The 15,658-nt window shown below is 38.2% G+C and overlaps 2 protein-coding genes across 2 annotated transcripts in view; one reads left to right on the forward strand and one right to left on the reverse strand.

Annotated features, from left to right (window-relative positions):
• The window catches only part of LOC126162095 (kinesin-like protein KIF19), a 585,325-nt gene that overhangs the window by 253,585 nt on the left and 316,082 nt on the right, over positions 1 to 15,658 (reverse strand). The window lies entirely within an intron of this gene.
• LOC126162097 (hemolymph lipopolysaccharide-binding protein-like) overlaps positions 1 to 15,658 on the forward strand; it is a 46,440-nt gene that overhangs the window by 27,644 nt on the left and 3,138 nt on the right. Inside the window, exon 4 of the mRNA XM_049918373.1 lies at positions 7,306 to 7,560. Within this exon, the coding sequence (XP_049774330.1) occupies positions 7,306 to 7,560 (255 nt within the window). The remainder of the gene's footprint in view (positions 1 to 7,305; positions 7,561 to 15,658) is intronic.

Here is a 15,658-nt window from a genome sequence, read left to right on the forward strand (position 1 = left end):
TGAAATTTCATGAGAAGATTCCACTGCAATTAAAAACATCTTTGTTTTCATGATCTCCACCTGAAATCCTGTATTATGTCAGTGACACTCTCTCCCTTATTTCTCAATAATACAAAATGTGCTGCTCTTCTTTGAATTTTCTTCATGCACTCCAGTAATCCTATCTGGTCAGGATTCCACACCATGCAACAGTACTCCAGAAGAGAATGGACAAGCACAGAGTAGGCAGTCTTGTTGGTAGAGCTGTTGCATCTTCGAAGTATTCTGCCAATAAAATCAGTCTCTGGTTCACCTTCTTCACAGCATTTTCTGTCTGTTCTTTCCAATTTAAGTTGTTCATAACTGTAATTCCTAAGTATTTAGTTGAATTCATGGTCTTTAGATTTGACTGACTTGTCGTGTAATCAAGGTTTAATGAATTCCTTTTAGCACTCATGTGCATGATCTCACACTTTGCAATATTTAGTGACCCTAAATAATGCCAATTCTTGCACCACACAAATATCTTTTCTAAATCATTTTGCAATTTTTTTTTTTTTTTTCTTCTTATGACTTTACTAGATGATAAGTGACAGCATCATCTGCAAACAATCTAAGATAGCTGCTCATATTGTCTCCTAAATCATTTAAATAGATAAGCAACAGCAGAAGGCCTATAACACTACTTTAGGGAATGGCAGAAACCACTTCTATTTTCCTCCAAAAGAAAATCATGAATCCAGTCACATAACTGAGATGACATTCGATAACCATGCAATTTGATTACAAGCCACTTGTGAAGTAACATGTAAAATGCCTTCTGGAAAGCTAGAAACATGGAATACATTTGAAATGCCTTGTCAATAGCATTCAATACTTTGTGTGAGTAAAGAGCAAGTTGTGCTTCACGAGAATGATGTTTTCTAAATTCAATTTGAGTACATTTATTTATTTATTTATTTATTTGTTTGTTTTGATCCACTGAATCATACATTGTACAGAAATGCACATCATGATATAGGACAGCTCATGTGATACATATTAGGCATTTATAAGAAGAGGTACATGTCTATGAATCTATAAAATGATTACATATTTATGTCACATGTGTAATGTACTTAGGTCTTAGATTTATTCTGTACCAGAATTTAGCATTTATACCAATAAAACTTACATTTAGTTATGTTACATAAGGTCAATAGTTTGGGATCCATTATCTGATGTTTTTGTTGAGCAATTCCTTATAGCAGGTTGTTTTCGAGGAATTCCTGTATGCTGTAGAGGCAGTGTTTAATTAGGAGTGACTGTAGTTTGACTTTAAAATCCTTCACTTGTGTAATGTCCTTCAGTGCTATTGGGAGATGATTGTAGAGTTTTATTCCCATATATTTGACATCTTTACTGTATAGTTTTGTTGAATGGGGAATTACTGGAAGAGAGTTCTTTGACCTTGTATCGTGTTGGTGCCAGTTTGAGTTTATATCTAAGTTGCTAATATATTTCTTGGTGAAAAATGTATGTACTGACATGAGAGGGGTAATATGTTAAGATTCTGGAACAGTGGTTTCCAAGATTCTTTCTGCTGTTTGAATAATATTATTCTAACTACTTTTTTTGAGTTTAAACAGCCTCACTGCTTCTGCACTGTGGCCCCAAAAGATAATTCTGTAGCTTAATATTGAGTGGAAAAGTGCATAGTACATTGATGTGAGGGTGTTGGTATTAACAACATTCCTTATGTGTCTAATTGTGAAACATGCTTTACTCAATTTGGTGCAGGTTATATCAATCTGACTTTTCCATGTAAGTGTGTCAGTAATGGTAACCCCCAAAAATTTGGTTTCCTTTACTTAGTTGATTTTATCATCACTCAGTGATATATTTGGTACTGGTGGGTATTTATTTTGGGCTGTGTGGAAAATAATACCAGCTGTCTTTTTTATATTTAGGAGTAGTCTGTTTGAATTAAGCCATGAGTTTAGTTGTGCTGTGCTCCTGTTTATTGAATCTTGAAGATGTTCATTTGGGTCAGATATCATTATTGTGGTATCATCAGCAAAGAGGAAGGTTCTGTTATCATCTAAATGTAAGGGGAGGTCATTTACATAAAGTAAGAATAATAACAGACCATTCTGTTTGAGGTAATCCATAATTTTTTTAACACAATATATGTTGCAAAAACCTGTTACATATTGACATTAATGATATGGGCCTGTAATTCACTGGATTACTCCTACTATCTTTTTGAATATTGGTGTAATCTGTGCAACTTTCCAGTCTTTGGGTACAGGTCTCTTGTCAAGTGAATGGTTGTATATGAGTGTTAAGTATGGAGCTATTGTATGAGTATACTCTGGAAGGAACCTAATTGGTATACAATCTGGACCAGAAGAGTTGCTTTTGTTAAGTGATTAATAAAATTAAGTGATTACTGAGAAAAAGGCTTAGGGTTCCTAACGGAGCCCCCCCATGAACCATGGACCTTGCCGTTGGTGGGGAGGCTTGCGTGCCTCAGCGATACAGATGGCCGTACCGTAGGTGCAACCACAACGGAGGGGTATCTGTTGAGAGGCCAGACAAACATGTGGTTCCTGAAGAGGGGCAGCAGCCTTTTCAGTAGTTGCAGGGGCAACAGTCTGGATGATTGACTGATCTGGCCTTGTAACATTAACCAAAACGGCCTTGCTGTGCTGGTACTGCGAACGGCTGAATGCAAGGGGAAACTACAGCCGTAATTTTTCCCGAGGACATGCAGCTCTACTGTATGATTAAATGATGATGGCGTCCTCTTGGGTAAAATATTCCGGAGGTAAAATAGTCCCCCATTCGGATCTCCGGGCGGGGACTACTCAAGAGGACGTCGTTATCAGGAGAAAGAAAACTGGCGTTCTACGGATCGGAGCGTGGAATGTCAGATCACTTAATCGGGCAGGTAGGTTAGAAAATTTAAAAAGGGAGATGGATAGGTTAAAGTTAGATATAGTGGGAATTAGTGAAGTTCGGTGGCAGGAGGAACAAGGCTTTTGGTCAGGTGATTACAGGGTTATAAATACAAAATCAAATAGGGGTAATGCAGGAGTAGGTTTAATAATGAATAAAAAAATAGGAGTGCGGGTTAGCTACTACAAACAGCATAGTGAACGCATTATTGTGGCCAAGATAGACACAAAGCCCATGCCTACTACAGTAGTACAAGTTTATATGCCAACTAGCTCTGCAGATGATGAAGAAATAGATGAAATGTATGACGAGATAAAAGAAATTATTCAGGTAGTGAAGGGAGACGAAAATTTAATAGTGATGGGTGACTGGAATTCGTCAGTAGGAAAAGGGAGAGAAGGAAACATAGTAGGTGAATATGGATTGGGGGGAAGGAATGAAAGAGGAAGCCGCCTTGTAGAATTTTGCACAGAGCATAACTTAATCATAGCTAACACTTGGTTCAAGAATCATGAAAGGAGGCTGTATACATGGAAGAAGCCTGGAGATACTGACAGGTTTCAGATAGATTATATAATGGTAAGACAGAGATTTAGGAACCAAGTATTAAATTGTAAGACATTTCCTGGGGCAGATGTAGATTCTGACCACAATCTATTGGTTATGAACTGCAGATTGAAACTGAAGAAACTGCAAAAAGGTGGGAATTTAAGGAGATGGGACCTGGATAAACTGAAAGAACCAGAGGTTGTACAGAGTTTCAGGGAGAGCATTAGGGAACAATTGACAGGAATGGGGGAAAGAAATACAGTAGAAGAAGAATGGGTAGCTCTGAGGGATGTAGTGGTGAAGGCAGCAGACGATCGAGTAGGTAAAAAGACGCGGGCTAATAGAAATCCTTGGGTAACAGAAGAAATATTGAATTTAATTGATGAAAGGAGAAAATATAAAAATGCAGTAAATGAAGCAGGCAAAAAGGAATATAAACGTCTCAAAAATGAAATCGACAGGAAGTGCAAAATGGCTAAGCAGGGATGGCTAGAGGACAAATGTAAGGATGTAGAGGCTTGTCTCACTAGGGGTAAGATAGATACTGCCTACAGGAAAATTAAAGAGACCTTTGGAGAGAAGAGAACCACTTGTATGAATATCAAGAGCTCAGATGGCAACCCAGTTCTAAGCAAAGAAGGGAAAGCAGAAAGGTGGAAGGAGTATATAGAGGGTTTATACAAGGGCGATGTACTTGAGGACAATATTATGGAAATGGAAGAGGATGTAGATGAAGATGAAATGGGAGATAAGATACTGCGAGAAGAGTTTGACAGAGCACTAAAAGACCTGAGTCAAAACAAGGCCCCGGGAGTAGACAACATTCCATTAGAACTACTGATGGCCTCAGGAGAGCCAGTCATGACAAAACTCTACCATCTGGTGAGCAAGATGTATGAGACAGGCGAAATACCCTCAGACTTTAAGAAGAATATAATAATTCCAATCCCAAAGAAAGCAGGTGTTGACAGATGTGAAAGTTACCGAACTATCAGTTTAATAAGTGACAGCTGCAAAATACTAACGCGAATTCTTTACAGACGAATGGAAAAACTGGTAGAAGCCGACCTCGGGGAGGATCAGTTTGGATTCCGTAGAAATGTTGGAACACGTGAGGCAATACTGACCTTACGACTTATCTTGGAAGAAAGATTAAGAAAAGGCAAATCTACGTTTCTAGCATTTGTAGACTTAGAGAAAGCTTTTGACAATGTTGACTGGAATACTCTCTTTCAAATTCTGAAGGTGTCAGGGGTAAAATACAGGGAGCGAAAGGCTATTTACAATTTGTACAGAAACCAGATGGCAGTTATAAGAGTCGAGGGGCATGAAAGGGAAGCAGTGGTTGGGAAAGGAGTGAGACAGGGTTGTAGCCTCTCCCCGATGTTATTCAATCTGTATATTGAGCAAGCAGTAAAGGAAACAAAAGAAAAATTCGGAGTAGGTATTAAAATTCATGGAGAAGAAGTAAAAACTTTGAGGTTCGCCGATGACATTGTAATTCTGTCAGAGAAAGCAAAGGACTTGGAAGAGCAGTTGAACGGAATGGACAGTGTCTTGAAAGGAGGATATAAGATGAACATCAACAAAAGCAAAACGAGGATAATGGAATGTAGTCAAATTAAGTCGGGTGATGCTGAGGGAATTAGATTAGGAAATGAGACACTTAAAGTAGTAAAGGAGTTTTGCTATTTAGGGAGTAAAATAACCGATGATGGTCGAAGTAGAGAGGATATAAAATGTAGACTGGCATTGGCAAGGAAAGCGTTTCTCAAGAAGAGAAATTTGTTAACATCGAATATAGATTTAGGTGTCAGGAAGTCGTTTCTGAAAGTATTTGTATGGAGTGTAGCCATGTATGGAAGTGAGACATGGACGATAACTAGTTTGGACAAGAAGAGAATAGAAGCTTTCGAAATGTGGTGCTACAGAAGAATGCTGAAGATAAGGTGGGTAGATCACGTAACTAATGAGGAGGTATTGAATAGGATTGGGGAGAAGAGAAGTTTGTGGCACAACTTGACTAGAAGAAGGGATCGGTTGGTAGGACATGTTCTGAGGCATCGAGGGATCACAAATTTAGCATTGGAGGGCAGCGTGGAGGGTAAAAATCGTAGAGGGAGACCAAGAGATCAATACACTAAGCAGGTTCAGAAGGATGTAGGTTGCAGTAGGTACTGGGAGATGAAGAAGCTTGCACAGGATAGAGTGGCATGGAGAGCTGCATCAGACCAGTCTCAGGACTGAAGACCACAACAACAACAATAATGTTTGAGAATGTGGCTTTTAATAGTACACTGACAAATTTTTAAGAACCTAATTTATTACTAGCCTCTCAGGTTACCTTTCATAAATTGGTAGCTTAGCTGGCACAAGGGTTAAGCAAAGGACTCACATATGTGTAGCAGAGGTCATGCTTATGCCCATCTATAAAAATTAAGTTTTTCTGTGGTTTCCTAAATCAGTTAAAGCAATTTATTCCTTTGAAACTAACACAATCAACTTCCTTCCCTTTCCTTGTCAAATCTAAGCTTGCACTCTGTCTCCAGTGATTATCATCAACAGGCCATTAAATCTTTCTTCTTTTTTCTTTGATACAGGCTTCTTAACAGAGAAAGCCATTTGGGAATCAACTCCTGGTAAAGATAAATAAAGAAAATTTATCTACCTCGCATATCATGTGACTGTGTCAAGGCCCTTGATTGTATAAACATAAAATTTTAACAACTGAACTAATAGATTAAGGCAATAATGATGTCATTTTACCACAGATGAGTTATTATCCTCATAGTGAATAATAAAATGTAATTGAGTATGGGAGATTGAAAGTGTGTAGTCTCACAAGGTTTGTTTGTCCATGATCTACATAAATTATTTTATAATGACACTGAAGGACGATTTAGAAACTATAATATTTGCTGATGGTACCAGAAAACCAAATAAGAGTCCATATTCAACCACAACAGGCACACCCATATATACATTAAATTTATGTTTTTCTCTTCCTCTAGGATTCCATATTTTGCATCAGGTATCACACAAGAAACTGGGAATCTCTGAACATTCCAAAGACAATTATAAACATATGTCTGATTATATACATCCAAGGATTAGAAAATAACTATTTAATGCACTCGTGAAGAAACACTTATTTTTTTTAATTTGCTATTCCAGTGACAGTTTTACTATGTTAAGTTCAACTTGCATAAGTGTAAGTAGTATGAACCTCTGTATTAATAGTTCATTATGTTCAAGTTTCATTTTTAGCTAATATTTCTCTTTTGTTTATGTGTTCCTTAACTCATTTCACATGCCTCAGGGTCCTCCATCATGACTGGTTCTGCTGAACATGGTAAATTAATGAATTAATACATGAATGATTGAATCACTTTAATGTTGAGTCAGAGAAATGATAGAATTAATTCATAAGCATTGTGAATGGAAATATTGTCTTAAAAATATTGTGCAGAGGCCTGAGAACTGTAACGGCTGTGTGTTTTTAGAGATAAGCAATTTCTGTGTTTCGTGTCATCAAATTTTGTGCCACCTATCTTCCTTACTATCTCATGTTGGGTAACCCCAAAAACAACAACAACAACAAAGGCTTTGTTTCACTGGCTTCTCAAGAATAACACAACATCCATTTTGAACTTACATTCATGGTTTGGACAAAATTTACTATCCCATAAACCTACACAGAAATGAGTTTCATTGCACAACAAGAAGTCACAAAATCACAGCATGCAATAAGATTCGATGAGGTGAAACATAAAATAAAACCATCTTAATGAAATAAGAATTGAATTAAGTAAATTTACACTATTTCTCTTTTAACAGTTCCACCACCAAAACCTGGTCCTGGTTATGAATATTTTGCTGGTGTTGGTTATTACAAAATTCACACCACTCTGAAGACCTGGAGTGATGCAAGAAAGACTTGTGCTGATGAAGGAGGACATCTGCTTATTTTGAATTCAGATGCTGAAGCAAGTGTTGCCAAACAGTTGTTTTCACGGCACAAACAAATTTCAGCATGGGCATTTATTGGTTTCCATGACAAAATCACGGAAGGAACATACATCACAGTATTTGGTAATTTGGTGTTTTTAGATACACATTTTCTATGTGTCGGTGTGTATTATATAGCCAAAAGCAGAATATGCAAGGGAGTGAGAGGTGGTTGTAAGATGATACTTTGTGGCAACCTGCCTGAGGAACATACAGCAATGTACCAGATGATAAAGAATGACCTATGGACAGTTGACATCTCAAACTGTATCCCTGCCAGAGACATAGCAGCAATTTTTCTTGAAGGATTGTATAAAATAAATAATGATAAAAATGCAAAAATATTTAACAGAGCAACAGAGTTGACTTGGACTCACATCTTGACAACATTTCACAACAAAATAAACTTTCTAAAGTTCTCTTGTTGATCTTATGTTACTAATGTAATAGTATTGTTTAAAAAGGTGCAAATTATATCTCTCCACAGCTTATAAAGAACAGATGTACTTATTGCAATGAGTAAAACCTTATTAGCAAAAGGACAGATTGTTACTCGCAATAAAAATGACACATTGCCTTGCAGATAAGCGTAACAAAAAAGAATATTATACATTTAGCTTTTGGCCAATGCCTTCTTCAGAAAAAAAACAAACATTTACATAAGCAAGCACACCTTATGCACACATTACCACCAACACTGACAGCTAAGACCAGTCTTAACACTAAATCTGTAACAGATTGTTGTGCCTATCTGTAACTCAACATATCATCTTTATGGTGAGTAACACTCTATCCTTTTCCTAATATTGTTGATATTTCAACATAGAGTTTCCATTGTTTGATTAAACTCTTATTATTACATTGGTAATATGTTGTAACATCTAAACCAAAACAAGTTACAATTAGAATATCTTGCTATTAACTGCTGTTAATTACTATAGCAATAGACAAATGGAACTTGAAAGATTTCATCTGCTAAAAGTGTCCAGGAAGTCTTGCATTATGCAGCTGTACTTATGTTTCCTGCTCCTTTCTTTACCCACCTCTCCCAATTTTCATATTGCTTTCTCCTTTACTAAAACAACATCTAACTGAAATCAAGTTGGACAGAAATGTATAATACTGATTTTGTTTCAGATGCTTTAATCTTTCATTACTGGTTTGGCTGCTTGCTATTCTTGTTTATCATGAATGAGAATGTGTTCACACCACACATAGAACCAACATTAATACCCAGTTTTGGCAAAATCTGCTCTTATTTTTTGCAAAATTTGCATCTATTTTTGTCAAAATTTCCATTAATTTTTTTGTAAGTGATTAGACAAATGAATTTAAAAGGATGTCACACTACATAAGTGAAGACAAACAAGGCCTTAGTTCTTTGAAATTGACTGTCAAAAAAAGTGCTGACTGAGATACTTTTTTACTGGCATGTTTGCTTTTGCAAAAACTGCAACACCTTTTTCACCCCAAATGGCCTTTGCTTCATTTGACAGTGTGAAAACTTTCAAAAATGTCTGTTCTGTTAGAAAGCAGCAGCATTTTCCAACTGTTGAACTGAATTTGTCACTGATTTAAGGTGTTTCTGGCCATTACTTGTCATTTCCTACCCAATTTGTTGATTAAAACATGTGCAGTCTATTAATTTTGACCTTTCATGAGCATTCATAGCCATGCAACCCATACTTCACAATGATGCAGATGGAACTGAAAAGGCACTTACCATAGATGTAGAACTGAACATACAATAACTATATTTTAAAATTATGGGGGAATTTCAGTGCAGTTGAAAATTGTTACAGATTTTGTTTTACAGGCTGTAGTGTCAGATGTGTGTGAGTCTAAACGAACTGGAATTTCGGCTGCCAGGGGAAGAGGAGTAGTGCAGGGAAGCAAACCCCACCACCTTTTCACAGGGAAACAGACTAAAACAGAACTGACACTTTGTCACAGGGATTATGGAACTCTTCTGGTGTTGTAAGGGTCATAATTGAAATCCATGATAAGCCAGGATTAGTTGCTTCACTTATTTCATAAAAAGAAAAGGCGAGCAACCAATGACACAAGGCATTCAGGGACGGCTTCCACACAAGTTCTTGTTGAGGTTAGCAGAGTATTGTTGATGACATAGTTCAGGCCCAACCTCTAGTGGTATTCATTGCAATCATGGTTGAAAACTGCAAACATCCACCACATAACTTGCCACTTGAATAGTTTCTGCATTATACCATCTTTTGAGCTTTAGCTAACACACATATGTGTTTCTTTGTAGTAAAATGCTAGGTCCCACAGCTGAGTACTACTACATTGCGCTACATGGTGTATATCTTAAATAAACCATTCAACCATCCATAATCAGCATGGCACTAATCATTAAGCATATTGTTATATCATTGCATTTTTACACTATTTAATTTTGCAACAGATACTTACGTACATTATCTTCCTAGACTGGGCTTCGCCAGGTCTACAATACTACTAGTTCAAAACTGGGTACATTTTCAATATTTATATGCAGAAAATAGTGCTCTTTCAAACTATCTCTGATAAAATAGTTCATCTGGATCCAATTTGATATGAAGTAGTGTTTATTAAACATTTTCACATTTTGAGGCAGAATTCACATCTGTTTCGTATTTATCACAATATATGAACTTTTCCTGACCATAGACATAGAAGAGATGGTGCTGGTCAAAAAAAAAAAAGGATAAAAAGGTCCTGGAAGCAAATACTTTTTGAAATATGGGTTGTTCTGTCTCATGATAAGCATCTGTCTGTTAACAGCTCAGGAAGTGCTCAATGTGGTTACCATTCATTCTTATACATTGTTCAGCCCTCCATCTCAGAGATACATGAACTGATTTGAAAACATCTGGCTGCTCTCAGATTTAGTAACATGCATGAGACAATTGCTGCAGTATGTTTGCACATCATAGATGGATGTGGAACATACCAATGCCCTTAAATATACCTCTGGTCAGAAGCCCAATAAATGGAGTGTCTGCACTAATGGACTTCTGCATAAAAAACAGTCAGTGATTAAAGGTTTGTGTCATTCATTGAAAGTGAGCATAAACCACAACAAGTATTTTTCTGCAACAGTAACATTCTTCAATAACAGAGGCAACATAAACAGCACTTGTTAATTTGTCCAGTAAAGTACACAAACTTATGAGTCATCAAATACAATTCCTGCCCACATATTGATACTGTGGCAGCCCTTCACTGCACATAGGTTTTAGCTGTCCAGCCCCATTCCACACACATATAGTTGCCTATGGTCGTCCGCTAATGCAGTGAGGTTTTTTCTTCATACACATATGTCTGCTTTCACCTAAAGTAGTCAGTTCTTCCACATTACCAGATACTGTCCACAATGGTCACTGGCTAGTGGAACCAAGACAATAACCACACATCTAGATAGAATTTGTCAGCCTAACCTTGTTCTCAGTTCTCTTCTTCTCTTCGAGGTGACAATATCGGAGTTTGGCTCCATGCACATACCATGATGAACATACCATACGGACTATGTATCTCAGACAGTGCAGTACATGGTACCAAGTTCACTCTTAGACATTTGGTGCAAAAGTACCGAGACTCACTCACACCATATCTGCAACACAGCACAGAACATAAAGCAGTGCATCACAGCAGAAGACATTCATTCCCATGGGCAAGTGCACGTGCCCTCATGGGTACTAGCCAAGATTCTAGCTACCATCCATCATGGCCACTGTGCTCATGTGAAGACTGTATCATTTCATTGGATCCTGTCCTGGGCATTTCCCCATGATAGACAGACTTGTGGCAGCAAATTTGTGTTGGTGCTGGTGAATATTGAGTGACTAGTTACTATGCATGTGCAGCACCTCCACCATCATTTGTACAGTCTGTATTTCAAGTCTCTGTGAGAGATGTTATTTTTCTCCATGTCTCATGCTATTAATATTTGTTGACAGCTCAAGCTGCTGAGTTAGTGACTTTATTCTGTGCCTCCACACTCATGTTGAATCATATATGCAGTGCATTCATTTTCTGGGCAAATCACTATTGAGGATGCTGGTCTTAGTGAGCATTGTGGTGCCGCTCTTTTTTTAGTATTCATCATATCAGCAAGTGACATTTATACCGTGCCTCATGGTTTTAGGAAATGCTAAAGATTATCAATTTTTGGAATTCTTTCAGTGCTACTTGTAGTACTTTAGTTAATTCCGTAAGCCAATTTGCTTTTGCCTTAAATTTCTCATGAATATTATTCATTGTGTCAGTGCCTAACATACCCATCCCCACATGCCCAGTTTCAGCTAATTTTATGTAGATTATTTAGTTAAGATAGGTAAGGACCAACATATGTACTGTACTAAAGGACTCTGATGCTTTGCTCCCATGCTCACTCAAAGATTTGCATCTCCTTACACTTGGATATTGTGGTAATTTATTATCTCACTCCATATGAATCCCACTCACCCATAAATAAAATCCAAACTGTAAATTGCAGATCTTCAGCACTCTGTTTTAGAATTCATTTGCAGATAGTTAATCTAGCACAGTGGGCTTGTGCATGAGAGGTTGCACATGCTGTTAGTGATATGGATAAAGTAATCACTCATACAGAGTTGATCATGTAAGAGTATGTTTTATGCCTTCAACAGCTCCAGTTCATCAGACACTTTTAGGATTGTCTTCTAATTGTTGCAACACTCATTTCTCCACATCTGCCATGCAAACTGGGTGAGATGTATTACAGTCTCTAGTCCTTGTTGCAAACAATCAGATGTCTGCAAGGCATTGGAATATCCTGAATGAAATTTTCACTCTGTAGCAGAGTGTGCACTGGTAAGAAACTTCCTTACAGATTAAAACTGTGTGCCGGACTGAGACTTGAATTCAGGTCATTTGCCTTTGTGGACAAGTGCTCTATCAATTGAGCTACCCAAGCATGACTCACACCCCATCCTCACAGCTCTCACAGGAGAGCTTCTGTCAAGTGAGTCATGCTTGGGTAATCAGTTGGTAGAACACTTGTCCACCAAAGGCAAAGGTCCAGAGTTCAAGTCCTGGTTTTAATCTGCCAGGAAGTTTCATGTCATCTCACACTCCACTGCAGAATGAAAATTTCATTCTGGAAACATCCTCCAGGCTGTGGCAAAGCCATGTCTCCACAACATCCTTTCTTCCAGAAGTGCTAGTTCTGAAAGTTTGGAAGGTAGGAGATGAGGTACTGGCCAAATTAATGCTGTGTGGATGGGGCTTGAGTTGTGCTTGCATAGCTCAGTTGGTAGAGCACTGCCCACTAAAAGTAAAGGTGCTGAGTTTGAGTCTTGGTCCAGCACACAGTTTTAATCTGCCAGAAAGTTTCATTGGAATTTCCTACCAAACATATATATATACTTTTTTCCAGTTGGAATGCATTATTAAGAATGTTGTTCGACATGTGTGGCACATACCTGTTGATTAATGCCTTTGAAATGGTAAAATACCATGTCTGCCATTTCCCACAAGGAATAATAGGACTCCACTTCACTGTTTACATTCCACAGAATCAGCAGTCATGATCTGATGCCAGCACAACTTCAAAACAATACGTACCAAATACTGATATAGGAGATGGTTGTATGTACACACATCAAAAAAAAGTTTTGCATCGTCTTGGTTCCAAGAGTTCCGAAACCTGTACAGAAAATTGAAGTAGAGATTAACATAAATATCATTTCCACCCTTTTTATTGCTCATGAAAACCACACATTGCATGTTGTACCACCATACAGCAAGAACTTCAGAGGGGGTGGTACATGTTGCTGTACACATCGGTACCTGTAATACCTAGTAGTCCAGATTACCCCACTCCTCAATGGCGATTCGGTTTAGATCCCTCAAAGAGGTTGGTGGGTCACACTGTCCATAAACAGCCCTTTTCAATCTGAAGGAAGTCATTCACAAGATGTGCACAATGGGGGTGCAAGTTGTCATCCAGGAAGATGAATGCCTCGCAAATATGCTGCCAATATAGTTGCATTATTGGTAGGAGGATGGCATTCGTGTATCGTACAGCCATTATGGCGCCTTCCATGGCCACATAATGCCACCCCTAAACAGCAGAGAACCTCCACCTTGCTGCACTCACTGGACAATGTGTCTAAGGTGGACAGTGTGTCTAAGGCATTCAGGCTGACTAGGTTGACCCCAAACATGTCTCTGACGATTATCTGGTTGAAGGCATATGCGACACTCATCAGTGAAGAGAATGTGATGCCAATTCTGAGCAGTCTATTTGGCATGTTGTTGGGCCCATCTGTACCATGCTGCACATTGTCATGGTGGCAAAGATGGACCTTGCCATGGACGTCAAAGTGCAGATGCGCATTGTGCAGCCTATTGTGCACAGTTTGAGTCATAACACAACATCCTGTGGCTGCACATAAAGCATTATTCAGCATGGTGGCTTTGCTGTCAGGGTTCCTCCAAGCTATAATCAGTAGGTAGCAGTCATTCACTGCAGTAGTAGCCCTTAGGTGGCCCAAGCAAGGCATGTCATCAACAGTTCTTGTGTCTCTGTATCTCCTCCATGTCCGAACAACATCACTTTGGTTCACTCCGAGACATATGGACACTTGCCTTGTTGAGAGCTCTTCCTGGCACAAAGTAACAATGCAGATGGGTTTGAACTGTGGTATGGACCATCTAGGCATGGTCGAACTACAGACAACATGAGCTGTGTACCTCCTTCCTGGTGGAATGATGGAACTGGTCAGCTGTCGGACATCCTCCATGTAATAGGTGCTGCTCGTGCTAGGTTGTTTACATCTTTTGGTGGGTTTAGTAACATCTCTGAACAGTAAAAGGAACTGTGTCTGTGATACAATATCCACAGTCAATGTCTATCTTCAGGAGTTCTGGGAACCAGGTGATGCAAAACTTGTTTTGATGTGTGTAGTACAACTGACAACATCAAGTCAGAGAAACAAGTTCACAGAAAAGCATAATTAATAAGAAATGAGTACTGAGCATAATCAGAAAACATACTACACCACTGAGGACTGATTATTTTCAACACAAGTAAAATGGGGCATTTGTCAATTTTATAGGACTTTTTTTTATTTTTTATAGTACTGTTTCATGTAAGAATATTGGCCATAGCAAAAAACAACCTGTATATCTAGTTCCTTAGATGTTTTATATACTACAAAAAATGGCAAAATGAGTGGCAGATGGTATACTCTATAATATGATATACTAGATGTTTCTTCTTGGTCCAGTCAAATACAGTGAAGGACTACATAATTTTCCACATGTAGTCCATTGCTAGTTTAACATTTTCATGTAATGTATAGTAAAGTTACATAAAGAGTTGTTGGGTATGTTTAGAGTCCTGAGTGAAAATAGCTTCTTCAAGTATTGTAAATGAATTTTTATTATACAGGGTGATTATTATAAACTTTCACTACTTGCACCAGTGTAGACAAAAAACTATTTACTGTACGGATATTCAGCTTTGTATGAAGGATGTTCAAACTGTGCACTGTAGGATTTTTGTTTCCAGTAGTGTTAGTGTCATGACTTGCCATTAGGGGCCAGAACTGGTATAGCAACACAGGGTGGAAACACAAGCATCAGTGTGCATGACAGTTGCAGACAGTCAACGTGATCTGGACAAGGTGAGCAGGGCTTTACTTGTAAGGCCGTTTTACCAAAACAGCAGCAATAGTGGTGCTGCTCTTTGTGAACACTGACACATTGAAGGTATACAGAGAGGTTCTCTTTCCACACTGAGGTTGAGGAATATGATTCAGACATTTGAATTACATGGCTATTTGGGAATTGCTCCTGGGAGAGGCCAATGACCAATCACATCATAAATTGTGACCAATTACACCATAAATTGTTGAAAAAGCTATTGCTGCCGTATCTGAGATGCTGGACACGATGTGTGATCTTCAAGCAGTGCACAAGATCTTTCACAATGCCCAAACATTCCATAGTCCACTGCTTGAAAAGTGCTGGAACAATCACGAAATGGAATCCGTACAAACTTCCAGGCTGTCATAAATGCAGATGGTCATCACACTGAGCAAAATTTGTAACCTGGAATATAAATCTGGTATGCAATTATCAACTGTTACCCTCTCATGTCGAAATTATTCATTATTTCTCTTCTGCATGTCCTTATAAATGTTTCCATGAA

Source organism: Schistocerca cancellata, chromosome 2 (genome assembly GCF_023864275.1).
Source record: "Schistocerca cancellata isolate TAMUIC-IGC-003103 chromosome 2, iqSchCanc2.1, whole genome shotgun sequence".
Classification (NCBI taxonomy): domain Eukaryota; kingdom Metazoa; phylum Arthropoda; class Insecta; order Orthoptera; family Acrididae; genus Schistocerca; species Schistocerca cancellata.